General features: G+C 48.6%; 1 protein-coding gene and 1 long non-coding RNA gene across 8 annotated transcripts in view; one reads left to right on the top strand and one right to left on the bottom strand.

The window, feature by feature from the left end:
• Window positions 1–2653: 2653 nt before the first annotated feature.
• On the bottom strand, window positions 2654–13237 carry LOC132659857 (uncharacterized). Of its 4 annotated transcripts, none has more exons than XR_009600766.1 (3): window positions 12434–13237; window positions 9638–9773; window positions 2654–7406 (listed from the first exon to the last, which is right to left on the bottom strand). It is a non-coding gene; the product is annotated as an uncharacterized LOC132659857 (long non-coding RNA). The 4 variants fall into 4 exon arrangements; XR_009600763.1 differs by having other exon boundaries at window positions 10743–12505; XR_009600769.1 differs by having other exon boundaries at window positions 10844–12505.
• Window positions 13238–13403: 166 nt separating this feature from the next.
• The window catches only part of IFNGR2 (interferon gamma receptor 2), a 33277-nt gene continuing 20114 nt past the window's right edge, over window positions 13404–26566 (top strand). For all 4 annotated transcript variants that reach the window (XM_015092370.3, XM_015092369.3, XM_042229535.2 and 1 more), the window contains exons 1-2: window positions 13404–13655; window positions 24485–24617. In XM_015092370.3, the coding sequence (XP_014947856.2) occupies window positions 13577–13655; window positions 24485–24617 (212 nt within the window). In that variant the 5' untranslated portion in view covers window positions 13404–13576. The remainder of the gene's footprint in view (window positions 13656–24484; window positions 24618–26566) is intronic.

The following is a 26566-nucleotide window of genomic DNA, read 5'->3' as shown; positions in this document are numbered from 1 at the left end:
GGACTTCCAGCCTCTGTTGCCGGTCAGTCACTGAGTCATGTCTGTTTGCGACTCCATGGATGGCAGCATGCCACGCTTCCCTGTCCTTCACAATCTTTTAAAATTTGCTCGATTTCATGTCCATTAAGCCACTAAGTTTGGGAAAATTTCTTACCACATCAATAGGAAAATCATGCAGCTCCCAAGAATAGGGGATTCCAGGCAGGACTCCACATGGAGAGGAGGGGCTCTTGGGTCAACCATCTGAGAGCTCAGAGGTCCCAGCCTGCGACCATGCATCATTGGAACCATCGATGGAAGGAATGAAAGCCCCTATAGCGGACTTACCAGTTCACAAAGCCCCAGGGGAATCATTCATTTGCCCTCAGGAAGGCTTCCCAGATGGGTTAAAACATCACGTTTCTTTACTTGTGGCTGGAATTGTATTCCCTCCATGTGGCAATGCAGTTCTGACCCAGAAGTGCTGACTGGCAACTTCTGAGTGACTCGTAGAACAGGAACTGCATTACCTGGGACTTAGTTCTTGAGAGGAGATTATATCCCGACAACCCAGGCACTGACTTCTGAAAATGTGACTATTGCTGTTCCCTAAATAATCTCCGTAAAGTGAGAGGGTATCCACTGAACGGAAGCCGGGGGACTTACTCACTTCAGTTCCTGACTCCTGTTTTATGAGCTCTTCTATACACATTGTCACAGCCAGAGGTCAAGACCCTTTTTCTTGGGACTTCCCTGGTGGTTCAGTGATTAAGACTTTGCCTTCCATTGCAGGGGTTATGGGTTCACACCCTGGTCGGAGGCCACAAGCTTTATGACCAAAAAAAACCAAAAACATTTTAAAAAAGAAGTAATTTTGTAACAAATTCTGTGAAGACTTTAAAAATGGTTCACATTAAAAACAATTTTTTTTTTTAAGACCCTTTGTCTTAGCCCAGGCCACCATAACAAAATACCATGAGACTAGGTGGCTCCTAAAGGAAATCAATCTTGAATATTCATTGGAAAGACTAATGCTGAAGCTGAAGCTCCAATACTTTGGCCACCTGATGAGAGGAGCGACTCACTGGGGAAAAAAACCCCAATGCTGGGAATGATTGAGAGCAGGAGAAGGGGGCAACAGAGGATGAGATGGTTGGATGGCATCACCGACTCAATGGGCACGAGTTTGAGCAAACTCCAGGAGGTAGTAGTGAAGGGCAGGGCAGCCTGGCGTGCTGCAGTGCATGGGGTCACAAAGAGTAGGATGTGACTTGGCAACTGAACAGCAACAGGTGGTTTAAACAACTGAAACGGTCCCAGCTGTGGGGCTGGAAATCTGTGACCAGGGTATCAGCCCTGTCAGGTTCTGGTTAGAGCTCTCTTCCTGGTATGAAATGCGAAATAAAATGAAGTTATGTCAAGAGGTTTTTTTAAAGAAAACTAGGAGGCCATTAAAGAGGTTGACCTTTACACTCGTCTGCACCAGGTGGAATCATGAACTTTTGAACTGGGAAACTATAAATATTCCAAGCATTCTGCAAGAATACGTGCAACTTGTCACAGGAAGAAACCCCTACTCCCTCGAGTGAGAGCCTTGGCATTCAATGTTGTTTAGCCAAGACTAGCTTCTGCTTCCAACTCTTAATTAAAATTCTTTGTAATGCAAGCTTCTTCCTTTGCCTTTAAAAGTCCCTGACTTTTAGTCTCTATCCGGTCCCATCACTTCTTGGGAAATAGATGGGAAACAGTGAAAACAGTGTCAGGCTTTATTTTGGGGGGCTCCAAAATCACTGCAGATGGTGACTACAGCCAAGACACTTACTCCTTGGAAGAAAAGTTATGACCAACCTAGATAGCATATTCAAAAGCAGAGATATTACTTTGCCGACTAAGGTCCGTCTAGTCAAGGCTATGGTTTTCCTGTGGTCATGTATGGATGTGAGAGTTGGACTGTGAAGAAGGCTGAGCCCCGAAGAATTGATGCTTTTGAAATGTAGTGTTGGGGAAGACTCTTGAGAGTCCCTTGGACTGCAAAGAGATCCAACCAGTCCATTCTGAAGGAGATCAGCCCTGGGATTTCTTTGGAAGGAATGATGCTGAAGCTGAAACTCCAGTACTTTGGCCACCTTATGCAAAGAGTTGACTCATTGGAAAAGACTCTGATGCTGGGAGGGATTGGGGGCAGGAGGAGAAGGGGACGACAAAGGATGAAATGGCTGGATGGCATCACTGACTCGATGGACGTGAGTCTGAGTGAACTCCGGGAGCTGGTGATGGACAGGGAGGCCTGGCGTGCTGCGATTCATGGGATCGCAGAGAGTAGGACACGACTGAGTGACTGAACTGAACTGAACTGAACTGAAGACACTGTTTAAAAATGCTGCTGGAATCTGTGTGCTCTGAATTGCAAGTCTTTGATCCCAAATAAACATTTTTTGCTTGGTTAATGCCTGATAGGTTTATTTAGGTTGACCCTGGCTTACAGAAAAGTCACTAATCTCACTACGGGCGCCCCCTATCCTCATGGCCCCACCTAACCCTAATTACTTTCCACAGGCCCTGCCCCCAGATTCTGTCCCCGGGTGGTTTGGGTAGAGAGGATGGTGGGTTGGGGTTTTTACGTATGAATTTGGAAAGGACACATTCAGTCCATAACACCTCTCAGAAACAGACACAAAGAGAAGAAAGGTCTTTATTTCTCCCAGACAAACAAACAGTATACATCTGACAAGAGGTTCCAGTATCTTTGTTCTTCAGTTGGTAAGTCCTGGGAGTGGATAAGTTCAATGTTCAGTTGCTAAGTCCTTTCATCCCCATAGACAGCAGCACGCCAGGCTCCCCTGCCCTTCACTATCTCCCAGAGTTTGCTCAGACTCATGTGCAGGAAGTCAGTCATGCTATCTAACCGTCGCATCCTCCGCCTCTCCCTTCTCCTGCCGTCAATCTTTCCCAGCACCAGGGTCTTTTCCAGTGAGTCAGTTCTTCACATCAGGTGGCCAAAGTACTGGAGCTTCAGTCCTTCCCATGAATATTCAGGGCTGATTTCCTTTAGGATTGATTGGTTTGGTTTCCTTGCTGTCCAAGGGAACCTCAAGAGTCTTCTCCAGCACCACAATTTGAAAGCATCTGTTCTTTGGTGCTCAGCCTTCTTCATGGTCCAATCCTCACATCCATACACAACTACTGGAAAAACCATAGCTTTGACTATATGGACCTTTTTTGGCAAAGTGATGTTTTTGCTTTTTAATACACTGTCTAGCTTCCTTTCCAAGGAGCGAGCATCTTTTAATTTCAGTAGTTCCAGTATACATTTTCCAAACACAAAGGGTAAGAGTAATCAAATTAGAATACATGTCTGAAAAAATTCAAATATATGTTTTAAAACAAAAGGAATCAGTGAACAAGGTAAAGAACATATCTGAAAGGATATTCTTATAAATGTTTACAGAGAAAGAGAATTAGAATAATATGTGATTTTTTTTTCTCCTTAGTTTTCATTTTAAAGCTTTAGTCATAAATCAGGTACAATAGAAAACTCACTAGTTTATAAAAATTAGTTGAAATAAGTTGTTTACTCATTTGGATGACTAAAGCCTTTCATTATTAGTTCAAGTCTTTCAAAATCTGTATTTGCCTTTGGCAAGCAATTTTAAGGAGGCTGTGATTATTAGAATTTGGGCTAGAGAGTCCTTTTAGCAGTTTGTGTTTTTAAAGACTTCTTTCCCTTTTTTTTTTTTTCAGTCTTTTTTCCCCAAAAGATTTATTACAAAGAAAATAAGCATTTATAAGAGTGAAATAATGAACTGTAAAAGAATTAAGAATCACATAAAGAACAAAATCTTTTGGTGTCTCAGTTACAGATCAGCTAGGTGGCCTAATATGTGTTAACTTTTAGGAAACATAACATAAAATTCTTTTGATTATATGGGGCTGATTTCCCTCATGAGTATTTTTTTAACATCTTCAAGTGATTTCCACCCCCTATTGGTTTTTTTTTTCTTTTTTTTAAATTGAGGTATAGTTGCTTTACAATGTTGCATTACTTTCTGCTGTGTACAACGAAGTGAATCCCTCATGAGAAATTATTGAAAAACTGAGATCTGAGGGGGAACTCCTGGTGGTTCTTAGAAATGTAAAAATTTTCAAGATTTTTCAGCTCAGAGAAGTAGACTTGGCTCAGACTAAGTAACAGGATAGTGATAGGGGCTGGGATCTGGAGTTTTCTAGAAGGGGCAGGACTGATAAGACTGAGAACTTCCCAGACACACTAAGGGTGTTCAAAACGTGCTGAGTGGGGACTTCCCCAGTGCTCCAGTGGTTAAAAATCTTTCTGCCAATGCAGGAGACATGGGTTTAATCCCTGGTCTGGAAGGATCTCGCATGTCTCAGGGCAACTAATTCTGTGTAGCACAGCTACTGAGCCCATACTCAGGTCTTGCTCCAGAGTCCACGTAGCTCAGCTGGTAAAGAATCTGCCTGCAGTGAAGGAGACCCTGGGTTGATTTCTGGGTCGGGAAGATCTGCTGGTCAAGGGTAGGCTACCCACTGCAGTATTCTTGGGCTTCCCTGGTGGTTCAGCTGGTAAAAACAAAACAAAACAAACAAAAAAAAAACTGCCTGCAATGCGGGAGATCTGGGTTTGATCCCTGGGTTGGGAAGATTCCCCTGGAGAAGGGAAAGGCTACCCACTCCAGTATTCTGGCCTGGAGAATTCCACAGATTGGATAGTCCATGGGGTTGCAAAGAGCTGGACACAACTGAGTGACTTTCACTTTAGTGCACTTCCATGCACTGCAACTAGAGAAAGTGTTGAGTGCAGCAAAAAAGATCTAGAGCAGCCAAAAATCAATAAATAAATACTAAAAACAACAAGCACAACGCTGCTGAGCAGAACAATCACTGCCCTGACCTCAAAGGCTTGCGATGAGGTGGAGAGATGCCCAGAGCAGGGTCTCTTATAGGAGGGTGTGGGCCTGACTCCCGCTTTGCTAATGGTGCCAGTGATGACTCATCAGAGGCTCTGGAGACACCGCCCAGCTGCACTGAGCTGATTCACAGCAGCCACTGCCTCATCTAGGCCCGTCTCCTAATGAGCCACTCTTACTCCTGTCCAGCTTACCTACCAGGTTCTTCCTGGAAGTCTGCAGGACCCAGATGGCAAGTTTATACATGGAAGGATAATGATATGATCTGAACCTTCCCAGAAAACAGAGATCCATCTGAGTTTCTCTGAATTAGTTACACAAACCCTGCCCAGAAAATCGGTGGAGACATCTCCTGCCAGCCCCTCCCAGTTCCCACGGGCAGCTTCCAGAAGGCCTCGGCCCCTTTCCTGGGCTTTCCCTGGGGACTCACCAGGGGCAGGAGTATTAAAGCTTTGATATTTACATAATATGTAGGCATAACTTCTCCTTTTATAGGGGTTCAAAGGACCTGCACATTTCCTTCTGTCTGCACTCTCTCTTCTTGCCAAATTTTCGGGCGTCATTCATTTCCTGTTTCACGGAGGAGGGAAATGCAGAATGTCACGTTTAATAGTTACTCTGAAGTAAGCCAGAAAGAAAAATACCAATACAGTATACTAACACATATATATGGAATTTAGAAAGATGGTAATGGTAACCCTGTATGCGAGACAGCAAAAGAGACACAGATGTAAAGAACAGACTTTTGGACTGTGTGGGAGAGGGAGTGGGTGGGATGATTTGGGAGAATGGCATTGAAACATGTATACTACCATGTAAGAAACAAATCGCTAGTCAAGTTCGATACAGGATACAGGATGCTTGGGGCTGGTGCACGGGGATGACCCAGAGAGATGATATGGGGAGGGTGGTGGGAGGGGGGTTCAGGGTTGGGAACTCATGTACACCTGTGGTGGATTCATGTCAATGTATGGCAAAACCAATACAGTATTGTAAAGTAAAAAAATAAAATTAAAATATATATACATAAAAACTGATTTCAATTAAAAAAAAAAAGTTACTCTGGCAAGGGAAGGAAGAGAGGAGAAAATAGTCTGACTTTTTTGGATGGGGTTTTTGCAGTGGCCCCACCGGGGAAGCAGAAAGGCAACACTTGCAGGGGATGGAAAGGAAGGCACTGTGGCCCTCGATGGACACGGTGAGTGTTGCAGGGAGGAAGCCAATTCTGACTCCATAGTAGAACTGCTTCTTTGACTTGCCTTTCATTGCTTCGGTTACCATGATCATACAGCACGGTTTGCCTCAGAGAGTCCTGCCCCTCTGCCTGACTGTTAAGCTAAGGTGCTTCTTTCTGTTCAGAACCCTGTCCACCTGCGGATGGCAGGAAGGAAGAAATGAACACATCCCCTGCCCCGAGGCTTGCCATACTAGGAGATGTGTGCTAGACTCATGGCTTCTTACTTTGCTTCCTCACCACCCCCTCATCTCTGATCTATAAAACCAGACCCCAATAAGATGGTTATTTTGAGGCGCTAGCCTACCATCTTCTCAGTCTGCCGGCTCTCTGATTAAAGTCTCTTCCCTGCCCCAACACCTCGTCTCTCAGATACACTGGTCTATCGTGCGGCGAGCAGAGCGAGCTTGGACTCTATGAGGAGATAGGACTGGGTCACTAGAGACCCAGGTGAATGTATCCTTTTACTTCTGTGCCAGTCCCCCTGATCTTTCTGCTGGGATTTCTTGGCTCAGAGGACACCCCGTCAAGCAGTGGTCAGGGCCTACTTCGAGTTCGGAGCTGTTGCTGCTCTGATTGACCGACAGGAGCGCTCACCTACCCACACTCTGAAGGTGTCTGTCTCAGCAGAGATCGACAGTGATGTGAGACGCTGTGCAGCAGTGGAAGATGCTAAATTGGGACAGCGACAAAGTCCTTGGGAAGTGGAAGCTCAGACAAGAAATGGAGGTTGAGAACTTAGCTTGTGGATCTGGGGAGGGAGGAGGCAGGGAGAAGTGAAGGAAATAAGAGGGGCGTGCAGCTGGGGCAGACAGCGTCGGAAGAAAAGCAGCGCACACGCAGCTTTCAAGAAGTTCATCTTCAAAGATGCACAGATGGTGGTGGTGTTCAGTTATTAAGTTGTGTCCGATTCCTTGCAACCCCATGAACTACAGCACACCAGGCTTCCGTGTCCTTCACCACCTCCCAGAGCTTGCTCAGACTCATGCCCATTGAGTCGGTGATGCCATCCAACCATCTCATCCTCTGTCTCCCCCTTCTTTGTCCTTCTGCCTTCAATCTTTCCCAGAATCAGCATCTTTTCCAGTGAGCTGGCTCTTTGCATCAGGTGGCCAAAGTATTGGAGCTTCAGCTTCAGTATCAGTCCTTCCAATAAATATATGGGACTGATTTCTTTTAGGATTGATTGGTTTGATCTTGCTGTCCAAGGGACTCTCAAGTGTCTGCTCCAACACCACAGTTCAAAAGCATCAGTTCTTTGGTGGATGCTGGATGGATGGTGGAGGAGGGATAAATTAGGAGTATGGGATTCACAGATACACACTATCATATAGAAAACAGATAAACAAGAAGGATTTACTGGGACTTCCCCGGTCGTCCAGTGGTTAAGACTCTGAGATTCCAATGCAGGCGACATGGGTTTGATCCCTGGTCTGGGAACTAAGATCCCACATGCCACGTGGAAGATGGCCCCCCAAAAAAAGATCTGCTGTATAGCACAGGAAACAATATTCATTATCTTGCAATGGAAAAGAATAAAAAAAAAGAATATACATGTGTATTTGAATCACTTTGCTGTACATGTGCAACTAACACAACACCGCAAATCAAGCATACTTCACTTTAAAAAATCCTTAAAGTCTCACAGATAGAAAAGCAGCATCTTGTTGGCGAGCCTCAGAAAGTATGACGGGGGTGGTCAGAGCCAGGTCTGATTGGGGGAACTGAAAAGGCATGATGAGAAGTTTGGCCTGAGATGCAAAGAGCTCCAGTGCTAGACAGGACTGGCTAGGAGTGCACCCCGAGGTGCTGTGTAATTTGGGAATATGATCAGTGAGATTTTGATCAGAGAAACAAAACCACCCTGCAATGTGTGTGTGTGTGTGTGAGAGAGATAGGGACTTGACCTTAAGAAATCATGGGAGGGACTTCCCTGGTGGTCCTGTGGCTAAGATCTTACATCCCAATGCATGGGGCCTGGGTTCGATCCCAGGTCAGGGAACTAAATCCCACATGCCACAATTAGAGGGTTCTCATGCTGCAACTAAAGGTTGCTGTGCTTAGTCGCTCAGTCGTGTCCAACTCTTTGCCACCCCATGGACTGCAGCCCGCCAGGCTCCTCTTTCCACAGGGATTCTCCAGGCAAGAATACTGGAGTGGGTTGCCCTTCTCCTGGGGATCCTCCCAACCCAGGGGTCGAACCCAGGTCTCCCTCATTGCCGGCGGATTCTTTACCCACTGAGCCACCAGGGATGCCCACAACAAAGATCAAAGGCCCCACATGCTGTAACTAAGACCTGGCCCAGTCAGATAAAGAAAGAACTATTTTAAAAATAAATAAATCAGGGAAGTTGGCTACATAATCTGTGTAAGACTTTTTTTTTTTTTTTTCCTGTATCTGGTGCTGCAGCCTGGGCAGGAGGGGGAAGAGAAGGTGGACGAAAGGAGGGGTGTACAAGGACATGCTCAACCCACCATCAGTCTCTCACTATCTCCAAGTCTCCAGCAGGGTGCCTTGCAGGAAAATGGGATGCTTTTGTCAGGGAGCTAAATGGGCACCTGGCTCAGGAGACAGAGAAGCCGTAGCAGCAGGTGCTGGAGGAAACGTCAAGACTGGCTACATCCCCGTTCTATAGGACGCCAGTAGATAAGCCACAATACTGTGAGCAGCAGCAATCCCTCTCGCCCTGCCCCAGTCTCCTGAGAGGAGAACAGCCACATTCTACCTTCTAAATCCTGTTTTGAAAAAAAAAAAAAAAAAATCCGCTGATCCATGCTAACTCAGAACCATGCAAGAAGGGAATTCAAGGAAAAGCAGTTATGGCTTAGCTCAATGAATACTGTCATGGCAATCAGAGGGCGGTTGGAAAGGAATTTCCAGGCACACAGCATTTCAGGGGGGAATGAGTGCATTAAGAACAGAGCAGAGATAATAAGGGCACTTTGAGCACAGCAAGGCGACCTCCTTATAGGCCAAGGAAAGTCAGCGCATTTCCTGGGTTAGCTGCCAATTCTTATAGCCTCAAGACAAAGAAAATTCCTCGTGGAAGGTTGGTTAGGGCGCCTACAATGAGCACTACCGTGGGCATTTTTGCCTAATATGGGGTCAGGACGCCTGCTGGGGGACTTTTGGCAACAGTTACAAAGGGGCTCAGTCCTTTCCAGAGATGGTGCTGCTCTGCTTCTGTGGCCTGGGTACAGGACTCCATGATGATGCGTGCACAGTCGCGTCCGACTTTTTGCGACCTCATGGACTGTAGCCCTCCAGGCTCCCCTCTCCATGGGATTCTCCAGGCAAGAACACTGGACTGGCAAGAACCCTGGCCTGGGTTGCCATACCTCCTCCAGGGGATCTTCCTGACCCAAGGATCGAACCTGCGTCTCTTATTGGCATTGGCAGGTGGGTTCTTTACCACTAGCGCCACCTGGGAAGCCTTAAGATGCCACAGATACCGTGCAAATTCACTTCAAGGTACTTAATTCTCCTCGCTGTCCTCACCTGTGACGCGGCAGTCATGACAGCCCGAAGCGGTACAACACACGCAGAAGCGCCCGAGCCATCACCAACGTGGGCTTCTTTCTCCGCCCCTCTCCCACCCTCCTGAGGGCAGGGAGGGCAGCATCTCTAGATGATTCTAATAAGGGAAACATTTCAGGAAGATCAGCAGGTCAGAAGACAGCAAATTAATGGAAAGGAATGAGGCAATTCAGGTTTTGTAAGGCTGAAATGTGTTTGTTCATATAACACCGGTAAAGAATACACAACTGAGAGTATAAAATCAGGCACAAAAGTATTCACTTAGAATTAGAAAATAAATCACAAGTTACACAGTTTTAAAGCTGCCAAATACCGCTAATGCTGCAAAAATTCAGGAACATAAAATATCTGTTCATTAACTGCCTGACACCCCCCTTTAACGCTCTTTTGGACTCCCTGGCAGTTCAGTGATTAAGACTGTGCTTCCACTGCAGGGTGCACAGGTTCGATACCTGTGGGAGACCTAAGATCCTGCATTTCCCATGGCATGGTCCCCAAATACTCTTTTATCTACACATTTGATTGTGTAATTGTGGCCTCTACCCGCAACAACCCTTTAAAATATGCTCTAGGGAATTTTTTGGCGGTGCAGTGCTTAGGACTCCACTGCAGGGGGCAAGGGTTCAATCCCTGGTCAGGGAACCAAGGTCCTGCAAGGAGGCATGCAGCACAGCCAAAAAATTAATAATAATATTTAAAAATAAATATATAAAATATGCTGTATAGAAAGAACAAAACGTTAATTCAGTCTTTTCCTGTAGGATGATTTAATCAAAATGTTTCTTCATATTGACAATTTAGAAAAGTGTCTTTTAACTTCACAATGCTATTGCTGTATCATGTCAAGACAGTTTTGGGAAACACCACAGGCACCCCAACACCATCCTGCATGGTCTAGAAGTGGAGAGCCTAAGCTATTCCATCTTGTAAGAGAACTCCATTTTGTAAAGGTTCCGGGCAAAAAGACTTAGACTTTGGATATTACCCAACCTTGCCCCACTGCCCACGAGCCAATCGGCCCTTAGGTTAAACCTCCTGACTTTGCGTTCAGGAACTTGTGATTTACCTTGAAAGTAACAATCAATCAGGAATCCACATACAACCCTATAGAAGAAGGTAACCAATCAGTTGTCCTTCGGCCTGAACACCCCCTTTTTACCCTTTTACCTGAATATTCCCTATAAAAACAGTGTAACCCAAAACTCGGGGCTCCTCTCCTTAGCCGCTGCGTTGGTGACGGTGGGAGCCCCAGCTTGAGCTTGGTAATAAAAACTCTCTTGCTTTTCCATCGGATACTGGCTAGTCATTGGGAGATTTCCTGACTTGGGCATAACAGAAGTGTGTTAAAGGAGAAGTTGACGAGGAAAGAGACAGATGTCTCAACGACTGTGGTTAAAAGCTCTTACTTGGCAGATTTCACTAAAGCATATGACCAAGAGCAGGGAGCCCCTTCCACGGAAAGGAGAGGTTCTGAGGTGTTTGCTTTCAGTGGTTTCTCAGTAAACCTGCCTCCAAAGGGGAGCCAGAGGAGCACCCACTTACAAAGGTTGCTGCTGCTACTGCTAAGGCGCTTCAGTTGTCTCCGACTCTGTGCGACCCCATAGACGGCAGCCCACCAGGCTCCCCCATCCCTGGGATTCTCCAGGCAGGAACACTGGAGTGGGTTGCCATTTCCTTCTCCAATGCATGAAAGTGAAAAGTGAAAGTGGCTCCTCCATCCATGGGATTTTCCAGGCAAGAGTGCTGGAGTGGGGTGCCATTGCCTTCTCTGCTTACAAAGGTTACGCCAGAGCATCATGTCAGAGCCAGGTTTATTGCGTGTGTGTGTGTCTTACAAAAGTTACACGCAATAAACCCAGCTCTGACATGATGCTCTGGCCGGCAGAGATGGAGCCCAAAGGGCCGTGGTTGCTGGACGTCCTTCACAGCCAATTCCAGTGAGACTGGCTTCCTGTTCTCTTCAGATTGAGGATTCTGTGGAAATCCCAGTCACCTCTCCAAGACTTCGCAGTCTCCCAGCCAGGAGAAAGAGGAAGCAGAAATGCCAGCCCCTGAGAGAAACTGTCTTTCTTTGGCAAGTTGCCTTGAAGTCGGGGGTGGGGGAGACTACTGCATGCCTGGGGTGTCAGCAGAATGTCCACCCAAGCAGCAAACTGGGTAGGGCTCCTTTTAGTACTTTGCCAGGAACTGTAAGGAAAACATAAACCCTCTACATTTTAGCAGAGAAAAGCTCTGGAAGGAGATTGTCAGGGGGTTTCCATGAACCCTCAAAGACCACAGGCTTCATTGTCGCTGCCCCTGAGCATTCCACATCAAGGAAGACCACCAGCCTTCCCTGGCCTGGGCTGAGACACAAACACGTGTCCTTTTCTTTAACTTGATTTTTTTTTTTTCCTGATTATGAAAGAAAAATACGCCCATTGGGGGAAAAAGAAAAAACCTAAAAAAAAAAAAAAAGAAGAAGAAGAAAGTAAAGAAACCCTGTTATCACTCCGTAATCCCACACCCTATTTCACGCCAGTGTTTTGGCATATTTCCCCCAGCCATTCTCAACGGGTCAGTTTTGCAAGGATTCTGCCGTTTTCACTTAACATTTAAACCATGTCTTTGTCTTGGAAAAACTCAGTCTAAGCATCATTCAAACACTGCTAGATATCTCAGCACCTCTGTTTACAAGAGTGGCCAATTTCAAAAGAGTTCTCCGTTTTGCATTTTGAAATAAAATGCAAAAAGTCCAAAAGCAAAGCTTGACTTTACCGTACAGTGCGCTGCCAAGCCACGCAGCAGGATGTCCAGCACGATACGAGGGGACTCGTGATTCCTTTCCTTGGTCACGCCCGCCCCCACCCGCCCCCTCCCAGCCTCCCCCCAACCTCCCTCTTTATGCCTCCTTCCTTTCCTGCTGAGCTTGGTTTATGGCTCATCTTGAGAGAACAGAATGGACTCAAATCCTTGCTGGCATCCAACGGATAAAAGCCAACTCAGACTCACACCCCCGCACCCCCAGCTCCCGGGGTCACTTCCTCATAGACTTCTTCACGGCCTGCCCCCGGGCCAAAGCCACGGACCATTATGAAATGTGGGGCGGGTCCCTCTGCCTTGCTGGGCGCCCAGAGCCCCCACAGCTCCCCTCCTTCAGTCACTCTTTCCAAGGTTCTTTCCAACCCCTATACCCTTCGACCCTACTGTCAAAAAAGGTTAAACGCTAAATATGTACTTGAAAGTCTGGTAAGCAAACAAAAGCTTCAGCCTAAGGGAGGAACGCTGGAATTGTGCAATCCCAGGAAATCGGGGAGCAGTGGGCGAAGATGGGGGTGGGGTGAGGGTCGAGGGCTCCGCGCGAGGCCCACCCGGGCTCTGGGTGCCGAGAGGTCTTTCCCGAAGGATCGCAAGCCGCAACCCCTCGTCCCCGGCCCAGAAGGCGGCGAGTGGCAGGGTTCCCTCTCCTCGCACCGGCTCCTCTGAGCCAAGGTCGGGGCCGGCCGGCTCTGCGCTCGCTGGGTGACGCCGGCCCCTCGGGGAGACCCCGGCTCGCACGGAGGCGCGCGGGGCGCTCGGGCCGCGGGGAGCCCGGGGACCCACCCCCCGGGGCCGCGGTTCCCGGGAGCGCCGGCGCGGGTAGGGGGCGCCAGGAAAGTCCCGGCGGCGGGCGGGGTGCAGGGGCGGGGCGCGCGCCAGGAGGGGCCGGGCCCGGGCGCGGCGGCCGCGCGGGGCGCTCGTCCGTCCCGGGACGCGCTGCCGCCGCCGCAGCCGGCGGGGCTCGGGAATAGGCGGGCCCCGCGCGCGCCCTGCGGTCGCCATGGCCGCCAAGGCGGCGAAGTGAGCTGCTCGGCGACCCCGCGCCGGGGCCGGGCTGCGCCCCCAGCGCCGCGGAGCCTGCGGCCCCCGGAGCCCTGGGCCATGCGGCCGCCGCCGCCGACACTGCTGCCGCCGCTGCTCCTGCTGCTCAGCGGCTTCGGCGCTGCGGCGCCCCCCGCAGGTAAGCGGGGCTGGAGAGCCCCCGAGGCCTGCCGGAGGCGGCGGCTCGCGGGTGGGAGTCCGCGGGGAGCCCGCAGTAGGTGGGAATCCACGGGAACCCCCATTTACTGGGGGGGCGGTAAACAGGGGTGTCCCGTGCGGTGGGGTCCGCGGGGAGCCAGGATCAGTGGAGGGGGTTCAGGGCTGCCTCGATCGGGTAGGGTCGGTCCCGATCGGGTGGGCTTCGCGGGGCGTGGGAGCCCGAAGCGGGTGTGGGATGGTCGCGGGGGGTGGATTCCAGGCAGTCTCGGGCCGCGAGCTGGAGCAGCGGGAGGAGCCGCGGGGCCCCTGGGCCGCGCTGCCCCTGCACGAGTCTGGACACTCCGTAGCTCCTTCTCTAGGAGAGAAGCCCCCAAAGCTAGCGCGGCTCGACTCCGAATGTCTCCAAAGAGCAGAGGGAAAACCAGATTCAGGGCTCGAGAAGAGGCCGCTTCCGCGGGCCACAGATTCCTCTTCCCGAGCGCCTGAATGTAGCGCTGCCTGGCCTGTCCTCCCTGGCGGGGGGGTGGGGGGGCGGGGAGCCCAGCCAGAACCAGGCCCAGGCCTGCTTCCCTCGCAGTTTCGTGCTAGGGAGGCCGGCCACCGGCAGGGACCTCTGTCCTGGGGATCGTGACTGTACCTCAGTCTTAACTGGGGCCGGGTGTGTCTGATTAGCGGGTGTGAAGTCCAGGTGGTCATTCTCCAGGGATCGGATAGACTGGCCGGCGGAGGAGGGGGAGTGGGGCGGCGGCGCAGAACCCAGAAATGTTGCCTTGCGGTGGGCAGGGGGCCAGCTGAGCCAGAATTTTAATCCTAGCTCTGTTCCCATCTGGACAGCCCCACCTAAGCTCAGCCTCCTGCTTACCTCTGACACTAACTGACCATACCTATGAGCCAGGGACAAACTACCAAGAGAGACACAGAGAGAGAGACAGAGAGAAATGACAAAGCTGGTTGTATGAGAACATTCTTTCTGTGCATGTCTATGTGTTTGTGTTTGCTGCCTTATTTCTCATGAAGTGACTGATATCATAATTTGGGTAACACTTTATAAGTCTCAAGAATGTAGAAGTTTTCTCCCCCTTGGATTCTCAAGCTGTTGTTTGGGTTTGTTTCTTTTTCTCAGCATCCCTTGCAAAGCCCTTAAACTCCATAGGTCCTGGATAAGGGAAGCATTGCATCAGGGAGGGAGAGAGAGAGAGACAGAAAGAGAGAGAGAGAGAGAGTGTGTGTGTACTCCGGCACTCCCTGATGTCCAGCTCTTTCCCACCCTTTGGACTGTACTGTCTCCCGCTTCGCAAGCCAATTCCTTACGGCTCGGTGCAGGAGCACTCAGGGGAGCACTTAGGGAGTGAGTTCAGTTCAGTTCAGCTGCTCAGTCCTGTCTGACTCTTCGCGACACCATGGACTGCGGCACATCAGGCCTCCCGGAGTTTACACAAACTCGTGTCCACTGAGTTGGTGATGCTGTCCAACCGTCTCATCCTCTGTCATCCCCTGTGTGCTCCTAGTTAAATGGCTGTTTCCTCCTGGGAGCTGGACGGATGGGTTTGTATCTTTACTCTGCTCCTCAAACTTTGAGTCTTGAGCAACCTACATTTGCTCCTTCCCTGGGCTTCCTTCAGATGAGATTTGTGCTTAGCCGTTCAGTCGTGTCTGACCCTTTGTGACCCCATGGACTGTAGCCCGCCAGGCTCCTCTGTCCATGGAACCCTCCAGGCAAGAACACTGAAGTGGGTAGCCATTCTCTCCTCCAGAGAATCTTCCCAACCCAGGGACTGAGCCCAGGTCTCCTGTCTTCCTGCATTGCAGGCAGATTCTTTACTACTCAGGTGAGAAGGGAGAGGGAAAGCTCAGGGAAGCCCTCAGATGAGATTCGGGTGTTGGTAAGTGCCCCAGGTGGTCCACTACACTTGGGCTGCTCCTGACTAGTCTGTGAATTGTTTGTGATTTGTGTGCTGTGGTCCAGTGGTTGATAGGAGTATTTAGAAACTTTGTAATTTTATATTGCCACAACACCCACAGACAGGTCCATCTTTCTTTCTTTTTAATATTTATTTATTTATTTGGCTGCACTGGATCTTACAGTTTCAGAATGTAAACTCTTAACTGCAGCATGTGAGATCCAGTTGTCTGACCAGGGGTTAGGCCCGAGTCCCCTGCGCTGGGAGCCCAGAGTCTTAGCCACTGGACCTCCAGGGAAGTCCCAGGTTCATCTTGCTAGTGATTATCTTTTACTGTATTCTGTGAAAGTTTGGGTCTGTGTGATGCACTGGAAATAAGCTAGTCCTTCATCTTTTTGCAAAGCAGCACCATGCTATACTAATCTGTTTTTTGTGACTGTTCGAAATTTTGCATAATAAGCAATTAAAAACTTAACTGGGATATTTTTAAGAGGAACTCTTTGTTAGCCCAAACACAAAGTGAAAATATTAACAGCGATTATACAGTAAAAGGATAGTTAAGCAGATAATTTTCCAGACCTTTCCATAACTTAATTCCGTGTCCTTCAGTAGATATGTAATCACATTTATGGTCAGAGGGGAGAAAAATACAAGTATTGGAAAGAAAATTTTTTAAAGGAAACTTGCGATATCTACTCCTTACAGCTGTTATGGGCTTCCCTGGTGGCTCAGGCAGTAAATAATCTGCCTGCAATGTGGGAGACCTGGGTTTAACTCCTGGGTCGGGAAGATCCCCTGGAGAAGAGAATGGCTACCCTCTCCAGTATTCTTGTCTGGAGAATTCCACAGACGGGGAAGCCTGGCATGCTGCAATCCATGGCGTCGCAAAGAATCAGTCACAACTTAGCCACTGAACAACAACAGCAAGAGTTGTTTTAAGGATGACATACGCAAAATATCAGACCTGACTCAATTTGTAGTAAATGCTGGTCATTTGCTTTAGGCAGCATTAAAGTACAGTAAGTCAACTCACTCTTTAGTAATTTAGTTACCCGAGTGTTGAAGAATGAAGGCTTCTGTTTGTAATTGTTCTAGTTGTTGCTTATTTTCTAGTGGATCTGAATGTACTTAGGCCACAAAATTCTCTTACCGTGACTTGCTGACCTGAACATCCAAAGCTTCTCAGAGCTTAGAGACCACTGAGAAAGACAGTAAATCCCCAACCACAGGAAAAAACATAGCAAATTACTGTATATTAAGAACTCCTGTGTGTCCATAACCTCAACAGTGGAAAGTACTGCGTAATAGGAATGTCTGGGGGCAAACTCCATAAATGACCGTAGCCCACCATTTATTGGGCTACTCTTTTAACGTGGACAGGCTGTTAAGTGTTTTATCTACATTATCTCTCCTAATTTTCTCAGCCATTCTTTTGAAGTAGATAATAACTTCATTTTGCTCCCTGGGAAAACAAACCATTCTTTTTAGGAAGAGACAAATGGTCTAGGTTAGATAAGCTGATATCCAGTATTTACAGACAAGAACAACTTTCTGGTTATGGGTGAGAATTCAGGGAGTTTTTTGTTTTTTACTTCTCCTTATCTGCAAGGTATTAATTGGAGATGGGATCACTGATGTTCACCATAATGACCCATCCATGGAAGGATCCTGAAGGGTCTTTTTTGTTTGTTTTTGCATGTTTTTTATTGGAGGATAATTGCTTCACAGTGTCGTGTTGGTTTCTGCCAACAACAACAACAACACAAGTCAGTCACCCTTCGGGGGGAGGGGGTTTCAGGAGGGAAGGGGTCTTCGATTGTCAAGATTAAATGATTAATTCTGATGTTAGTAGTACTTTATTATCTGTGTGTGATATGTGTTAATCAAACTATGCTATTAAGACCCAGGAGAGCCTGTTCTTAAAAATGCATAAAATCTCAAACACCTGGATCCAGGGTGGATCGGAGGCAGCCAGTTGGGGCAGGAAGGTGGAACCGGAGGTGTGATTACACAGTAATTGTATGGAAGATACGTTTGGCATCTCCCTAGGTTCTCTCTTCTTACCATTAACAGTGAACCATTGCCCCAAAGACCATGGAGAAGGAAGCAGAGTGGGGCTTTGTACACCCTCCTTGGGACTGTGAGCTTTGTCTTGTAGGAGCTAGGGTGCCATTAAAGGCCTGGTGTCCACCTCCCTGGACTGTGCTAGTTTCCTGTTTTTGCTGTAACAAATGACCACCAACTTGGTGCCTTAATATAACACAAGCTTATTTGTGCCTGGTATCTTTGTTGTGAGTTTCTTTGCCATAGATACCCTTGCCCACAAGCATTTTCAACCTCAGACGTTTTCACTGCATGACTAATTGGCCATCAGGCAATTTTGCCGTAATAGATAAAATAACTGGCTGACAGCTTGGTTTGACAGTTTGGTTTCAAGTGGTTGAAATGTGAAAGCGTTTCTTAGTGAAGTTCCTGATGGCTCTATCAAGCTGACAGATGATGATGACTTGGTTTTCTTATGAAACTCACTACCCTGGAAGAGAAAGAGGCCAATGGCCTTAATTAAAGGTGCAGAGTTGAACCAACACTTCCCATAGAACTAAATATTTATCAACAGACATGTGACAATATGCCAGGACACACGGTCCAAAGCTCAGTTACAAATATGTGTCCCAGTGTTTAGAAGCTGACACCTTGCTTAACAAAAGAAGAAAGGTCAGTGAAAAAGAAAAACCATGAGACAAATCAATACACACAAAAATATATGTATATATGATAAACAAAAGACTTTGAAGACGAGTACTTCGTAAAGCCCACAAAAGAAAATCGGTTGTTTGCACAGTATTGCTATGAATCTACACACATTTTAAATGTATTCAAATATTTTTCATTTTGCAATAGTCTTTTAAATTTTGTTGTTTATTTTTCATGGTTCATTATGTCCAATGTTATGTTTCTCTTTTATTTTTCATTATTTTACTTTTGATAAAATTCACTTTTATCAAAATAAGATTTGTGAAATTTACTTTTACAGTTTACATAAGCTAAATTGCCTTATGGCCCATTAGTTATTTGGTGAAAATGTTTGCAGTAAAGACACTTACAGTGAAGATGTGTGTCAGTCACTCAGTCGTGTCTGATTCTTTGTGACCCCAAGGACTGTAGCCTGCCAGGCTCCTCTGTCCATGGGATTTTCCAAGCAAGAATACTGGAATGGGTTGTCACTTCCTTGATACGTAGAACTGAGTTCAGCGTCTTACAGTTCTGGAAGTCATGGTCAGATGCGGACTGGGCTGGGACTAAATCAAGGTGTCCTAGGGGTGTGTTCCTTTGTGAGGATTCTAGGGGGAGAATCATTTCCTTGTGTTTTCCAGCTCCTGGAAAAACAGTGGTGACCTGGGTCCCCCCAGATGCTCCAGGATAAGTTGTCTTTAGATCTTCTGTAGGGCCCTGAGTTTCATCAGCAGCTCCAATCCCCGTGGACCTAGTGTGTTCATAAGACATAGACGTCTTGCGGGGAGGGTACTGTTCTGCCTCACTCGGGGTCAGACCATTGACCACAGCGGTCAGCATGGGCTGAGCCCTCTGTTGGTGGTCACTGGAGGCTCGGTCTGGGTAACAGCTTGCAGCTCACCACCTGCAGCCAGCCATCAGGACACCCTGAAACTTGTTTAGTCGCTAAGTCACGTCTAACTCTCTGCAACCCCATAGACTTGTAGCCCACTAGGTTTCTTTGTCCATGGGATTTTCCAGGCAAGCATACTGGAGTGGGTTGCCAGTTCCTTCTCCAGGGGATCTTCCCAACCCAGGGATGGAACCCCGGTCTCCCACATTGCGGGCAGATGCTTTACTGTCTGAGCCCCCAGGCACTTCTTTAAAATCACACTTAGGCAGCGATGTATGGTTTGGTGTCTGGTTTGCCTTTCATTCGTGGGCCTGCGTTTGCCCCTCACTCACTCCATTTCCAGGAAAGACGGTATCAGTTCACTTTCCATGTGGACACGGATGCTCAGGGGTGTTGTGGCATGACTCCATGGCTCTTCGTGGCAGGATCAGGATTCCAGCTAAAGCCTTTTGTCCACAAATTCTCTTTTCTTCCTACAAAGCCTTTGTCCACACTATTGACTGCAGGTGATATGGCCCTAAATATATGGACCCTTTAGAGCCATCCAGATAAGTCCAGAGTTAGTCAATCTTTAAGGAAGTCAACCCCGATTATTCATTGGATGGACTGATGCTGAAGCTGAAGCCTCAGTACTTTTGCTACCTGCGAAGAACCAACTCATCAGAAAAGACCCTGGGAAAGGATTGAGGGCAGGAGGAGAAGGGGGCAACAGAGGATGAGATGGTTGGATGGCATCACCAACTCAATGGAGATGAGTTTGAGCAAAGTCCAGGAGATAGTGAAGGACAGAGGAGCCTGGCGGGCTACAGTCAATGGGGTCACAAAGAGTCAGATACTTAGTGAGCAAACAATGGCAAGCAGAATTGTACCCACTTCCTGCCCCAGCCTCTCCGAGACCAGAGAAAAGGCAGGACTTACACATAAAGCAAGAAAGAGAGCTTGAGCTTAGCCTGGATTTCTCCTGGACAAATGCAGAAACTGGCTGCTTAATCCCTGAAGGAGAGACAGCAGGTTACTGGGCTATAGCCCCATCGTTCCCCAGGCCCCAGGAGCCTGCTCCTCCAGCTCCGGGGGATGGGACAGCCCCCAAGTCTGGCAACACCCAGCCTCCCTGGAGCTCCTGCTCTAGCATCTGAGGAAGAGGAACCGGTCACGTCGTGTTCCTGCGGGTCTCAGCAGTACACATGAAATTAACCCGCTCGCTCCTCCTAAGAACCCTTTGAAGTCTGCGCAGTGATCATTGCTGTTTCGCAGATGATGAGATGACCGAGGCACAGAGAGGTGAAACAAGGTTCTGCCAAGAGCAGGAGGTTTCGCACCTGAAGGTCCTGCAAAGAGCATGGGGCTTTGAAGCCAGGCAGTCAAGTTCTGGTGCTCCTTACCAGCCCCTGGGTGTAAACACAGAACCCAGGTAGTGGGAAACCCAGGAGAAAAGGAAAGGGGGATCGGGAGGCAGGAACGTGCTTTGATAGGGTGGTGCTTGAGCAGAGTACTGAAGGGAGTCGGGGAGAAGCGTGGCACAGGGAGAAAGAAGGCTCCAGAGAAGGGCAGGGAGCAGTGTGAGGGCCCCCTCCCGCCCCCGCCAGCGATCCCCTGGAGCGAGGAGGCGGCCAGGGGAGGCTGGGCAGGAACGGGCCTCCCTCCAGAGATGATGCATGCAGGGTGGGGTTGAGGCCACTGGTGTGAGTGAGTGGGCAGCCTCTGGTGCTTCACCGTGAAACCCACAGCCCCGAGACTCAGTTTCTTTTCTGAATGTGGTGAAACTGGGGATGCCAACAAACTCAAATATGAGAGCCATCCTGCAGGTCCCCTGGCCACACCTCCATGAAATGAAAGGTGCAGAAAGCAGAAGGCTCTGATGGAGACTCCCGACGTTTACTGAGAAGGCTGTCCTCTGGTCTGCCTGCCTGGCGGGCTGGAAGACATCAGTGGTCCCTAGTGCTCCCCTTCTTAGCTGACTGTCTAGATGGGGATGGGGAGGGAGTGGAGAGAGAGGGGATGCCTCCTAACTCCTCCCCAGGGAAGGGGAGGCAGGCAGAATAATGGTCCCTAAAGAAATCCACAGCCTGATCTCCAGAGCCTGTGACCACGTTGCCTTACGTGGCAAAAGGGATGTGATTAAATGAGGGGTCCTGAGCTGGGGAGATTTTCCTGGATTATTGGGCTCAGTGGGCCCAGTGCAATCACACAGATCCTTGGAAGCTGGAAGAGGAAGTTGGAAGCAGAGTCGGCAGCACAAGATCAGGCTCAGCCCAGCATTGCTGGAGCAAGAGGCCAGGAGCCAAAGAATGTGAGCAGCTTCTCAGCAAGGAGAAAGGCAGGAACTGTTTCTCCCCTGGCTTCCAGAAGGAAGGGAGCCTGCCGACACCTTGACCTTGGTCCGTGAGACCCGTTGTCTGACCTGTAGGAACAATAAGAGCATATTTCCAGGTTAAGACACTACATTAGCCTTCCCTGCTGGTCCCGTGGTTGAGATTCTGTCTGCCTGTGCAGGGGACGTGGGTTCAGTCCCTGCTCTAGGAAGGTCCCACGTGCCGTGGAGCACCTAACCCACATGCTGCAACTACTGAGCCCTGGCACCCTAGAGGCTGTGCCCTGCAGCGAAAGAAGACACAGCCAGAAGCCCGTGCACCAGAGCTAGAGGGTACCCCCTAGTACCTCCTCTTGCCACAATTTGAGAAAAGCCCATGCAGAGCTAGAAAGACCCAGCACAGCCGAAAGTAAATAAACAGATAAAATCTAAGGCTCTATGTTTGTGGTCATTTATTTCAGCATCAGTAGGAAACTAACAGGGCAATGGGGGCTTCCCTAGTAGCTCAGCTGGTAAAGAATCCACCTGCAATGCAGGAGACGCCGGTTCGATTCCTGGGTCGGGAAGATCCCCTGGAGAGGGGAAAGGCTACCCACTCCAGGATTCTTGGGCTTGCCTGGTGGCTCAGCTGGTAAAGAATCCGCCTGCAATGCAGGAGACCCAGGTTCGATCCCTGGGTTGGGAAGATCCCCTGGAGAGGGGAAAGGCTACCCACTCCAGGATTCTGGCTTGGAGAATTCCATGGACTGTATAGTCCATGGGGTCGCAAAGAGTCGGACATGACTGAGTGACTTTCACTTCACTTCAACATAGACAGGAGAGAAGGTCTCTGAGATGCTTTGACGGGTGCCCAGCCCTAACCAAGCCCTCACCCCTTGAGACCCTGCACAGCGCCTCTTGGAAGCAGGATTTCATTTCCTGAGCTCACTTTGCGATCCACTGGGCCATAGCAGCCCCAGTGAGCAGGGTGGGCCAGACTGGAAGAGCAGGCTCCCGCCACGCTGTGCCTTTGGGCTAGCTTCCGTCAGGCCTGGCACGAGTTGGCAGAGTGTCAAGGTAGCTGGTTGAATTAAGATCTGGAAGGAAGGTCAGCCCCAGGCCTTAGCTGTGAAAGTGATGGGCATTCTGTAAGTAAACAGGTGGCCACAGATTCCAGGCCACAACTTCTTTCAGCAGGAGCGTGGTGGGCCAGGCTCTCAGCTGGTCTGGGCGTCCTTCTTTGAGACTGGATGCATTTACTGAAAATGTGTGGTTTGAATGTCCTGCTTGGAACTCTGGAACAGCCTGTTTTTCAGACTTTCCAGCTCTGGGTGTTTCTCATTAATCTTTTAGTCTCAGAGAAAGTCTTACCATCACCATGTGTTTCCTCACGGGAGAAAAGTCTTCCACCCTGGTGGCCTCTAGCCCTGTCCTGTAAATCACGGGTCATCCCAAGGAGGGGGGATTCTAATATTGGCGGTGGTTCCTGCAGAATGTGTTCTTCTGTCGTTTGTGGTTCTCAAACGTCTCAACGTGCATGCGAGTTAGATGGGAAGCTTGTTGAAAATGCAGAGTTTCTGGTCTGGGGTGGGCCGTGGGAATCTGTATTTTAGCCTCAGTGATTATGACCTTGGGGGAGTCTTTGAGAAACATATGAAGCCCAGAAGACAAGTTCTCACCCTCCCAGGTGTCTTTGGGATTTGCACATCTGGTTTGGGATGTGTGTGTGTGTGTACACATTTGTGGAGATTTCCCAAATATTCCTTATATCAAAGTCAGGGTCTCATGCTTGTCCAGTAGCCATCAAGTTAATCTTCTCCAGAACCTTCTCCAGTGTACTATGGTTTATTCCTTATTCCTGAAGAAGAAACCAAGCCCCAAGCTCTTATGTTACCCCCACTCACTACAGGTGGTCTCACCGCTGTGACCTGGGTTCAGTTCCCGGTCAGGGAAGCCTTTCTCCTTCCTCTGCCCCTGCCACCTACCAATTCCCCTGCGGGACCATACCAGCCTCTACTTCCCTGGTGGCTCAGATGGTAAAGAATCTGCCTGCACTGCTGGAGACCCAGGTTCAATCCCTGGGTTGGGAAGATCCCCTGGAGTAGGGAATGGCAACCCACTCCAGTATTCTTCCCTGGAGAATCCCATGGACAGAGGAGCCTGGTGGGCTGCAGTCTCCGGGGTCACAAAGAGCCGGACATGACTGAGCGACTGACACTGCTACTCCTAAAGGTAGACGGGCGTCCTCATTCAGCCTCAGGCAGGACCTGCTCGTATGGAACTGGAACCTGCAGGTAGAAAGGCAGCCCCAAGCCCCTTTCCCCACAGACTGTGTCAGCTGTGCCGTCTTTTGTTGTTCAGTTGCTCAGTCATGTCCGACTCTTTGCAACCCCATGGACTGCAGCACATCAGCCTTCCCTGTCCTTCACTGTCTCCCAGAGTTTGCTCAAACTCATGTCCATCAAGTTGGTGAGGCCATCCAACCATCTCATCCTCTGTCGTCCCCTTCTCCTCCTGCCTTCAATCGTTCCCAGCATCAGGGTCTTTTCAAATGAGTCAGCTCTTCGCATCAGGTGGCCAAAGTATTGGAGCTTCAGCTTCAACATCAGTCCTTCCAATGAATATGCAGGGGTGATTTCCTTTAGGATGGACTGGTTGGATCTCCTTACAGCCCAAGGGACTCTCAAGAGTCTTCTCCAACACCACAGTTCAAAGGCATCAATTATGGGATTAACAAATAGTTAAACCAAGATAAGAGAGTTGAGGGAACCCTTCATGCAATCTCCAGGGAAGAGAGCCAAGGGAACCCCCATGTGCCATTTCTGGGGTGAAGGGCTGTCTTTAGTCAAAGGCTAAAGGCGTAGGGGATGTGCGGGGAGAATGGGTAATATCAAAACCCCAGCCATATGAATTTTGTAATTGACTTTTCTCCTCTTGACCCTCCCTGTCTCCCCCTCATCTCCTCCCTTCTCTTATTCTCTGTCCCTTTCAAGACTCCCTGGCCCAGCTGCCTGCTCCTGGAAACCTGAAGGTTCATCTGTACAACGCCCAGCAGGCGCTGAGCTGGGAGCCAGTGTCCCTGGACAGCGACCCGAGGCCGGTGGTCTACCAGGTGCAGTATAAATAGTAAGCAGTGTTTCTGTTGGCCTCTTCCTGGGAGCTGGGAGCGGGACTGTTACGGAACCTGCGGCCAGCTGCCTGTTCTTGCTCCTTGGCAGGACCATAAGCAAAGTCGTCGCAAACAGATAGTCCTCTTGGACTTTTTAGCCACACCCTGTGCAGCGTGTGAGAACTTAGTTCCCTGCCCAGGGATCAAACCTACACCCTCTGCATTGGAAGCCCAGAATCTTAACCACTGGACCACCAGGGAAGTCCCTCTCTTGTACTTCTTAAATCTCCAAGGGTGGAGATTTCACAACTTCCCCTCCAACCCCTCCGCTCATCCGCAGGCTGAAAGGACATTGACCCTCAGGGAGCTCAGCTGTCTCACCACAGGGCAGCTTAGCTGCGTGGAAGTTGATTCATCAGTTTAAGGTGGAGATTGTATGAAAGGGTTTCCTGTCTGGAAAGGACTGGAGGTATCTTTTGGTCTTCATCGTCTTCAGGTTTCAAAATCTGGTTTATTTAGCCTTTTGGCCTGAGTTTGTCCTAATAAGAAAGCTATTCAATTAATGAACAATTAATTCCCAGTTTCTAAGCTGGTGATCCATTTTGCATTTTATTCTGGCCCCTCATTCTGTCTCTCACCTCCTCTTCAAGCTGTCCTACAGTTGGCCATCACTTGATTTACAGTGTAGACACACAGAGGAAGGAGAAAGGCAAAATCCAGGTCATCGTTTACCTTGGTAGATGCATTAAGTGAAGACCAAGTTAAAATTATTGTGAGACTTCTCTTGTGGGCCCAGTGTTTAGGACTCCATGCTTCTAATACTTGGGGCAGAGATTTGATCCCTGGTCAGGGAACCAAAATCCCACATGCCCTGAGGTGCAGCCAAAACAAGCAAACAAAAATTATTGGCTAAGTCATTTTTAGATTACTAAATAAATGAAAGTTTTAAGAGTGGGAATGCCTAGTGCTGGTGAGAACGTGGCTGGTGGACAGATGCTGAATCAGAATCAGTTGTGAGCACAGTCCTCTTGAAAAGTCAGTTCTGCTCTTCATTTAGAATCGTGGGAATGTCCACACTACTTTTTTATTCTAGGCAGACAATACAACCTCCTCTATCAGAAAAAAAGAAACCAAACAAACTTATATTCATGAAGATACACATTCAAGTGTCTATTCATGTCCATTGGCTAGAAGTTGATGAATTGTGTCAAGATAACTTGTGAATGAGCCCTTAGGAGACCACTTATGTGTCATGACAGCAGGTGCAACTGTATCCAGTTTGGAATGAATCTATGGTCAGAACAGGTAGGGGATGTGGAAAAATTACAAGTGGTTAATTTGTTAGAGGAGGAGGTTTCCAGCTGACTTCTTTTTTCTCTGTAACTGTTCAGTGTAACAATATTTGCTTAATGATGGCCTTCCCAGGTGTCACTAGCAGTAAACTGCCTATCAGAACAGGGGCTGCAAGACACCCTGGGTTGGGAAGATCCCCAGGGTAGGAAATGGCACCCAGCTCCAATATTCTTGCCTGGAAAATTCCATGGCCAGAGGAGCCTGGCAGGCTACTGTCCATGGGACCACAAAGGGTCGAACATGACTGAACACATTATAAAAATGAATTCTAAACTGAGAGTTGAGGCCTATCTCTGGATTGCATTTACCTATTTCTATTTTTTTAGAGAGATTTTTAAGGTGGTTTTAGTATTCTAAAAACTTTATTAAATTTGTTGTAATATTGCTTCTGTTTTAAGTTTTTGGTTTTGGGCCTCAAGGCATTGGGGATCTTAGCTCCCAGACTGGGGATCGAACCCACTTCCCCTGCATTGAAAGGCAAAGTCCCAACCACTGGACCACCAGGGAAATCCCTATCTACTTCTTAAGTGATTGTAAATTTCAAACATGATCATCTGTAATTAACAGACCCGTCCGTGAGGACCAGCTGCATCATTTTGTGCCCAGTACCAGC

This window comes from Ovis aries, chromosome 1 (genome assembly GCF_016772045.2).
Source record: "Ovis aries strain OAR_USU_Benz2616 breed Rambouillet chromosome 1, ARS-UI_Ramb_v3.0, whole genome shotgun sequence".
In the NCBI taxonomy this organism is placed as follows: domain Eukaryota; kingdom Metazoa; phylum Chordata; class Mammalia; order Artiodactyla; family Bovidae; genus Ovis; species Ovis aries.
The sequence above is the reverse complement of the archived record's forward strand: the minus strand, read 5'-3'. Positions and strand labels throughout refer to the sequence as shown.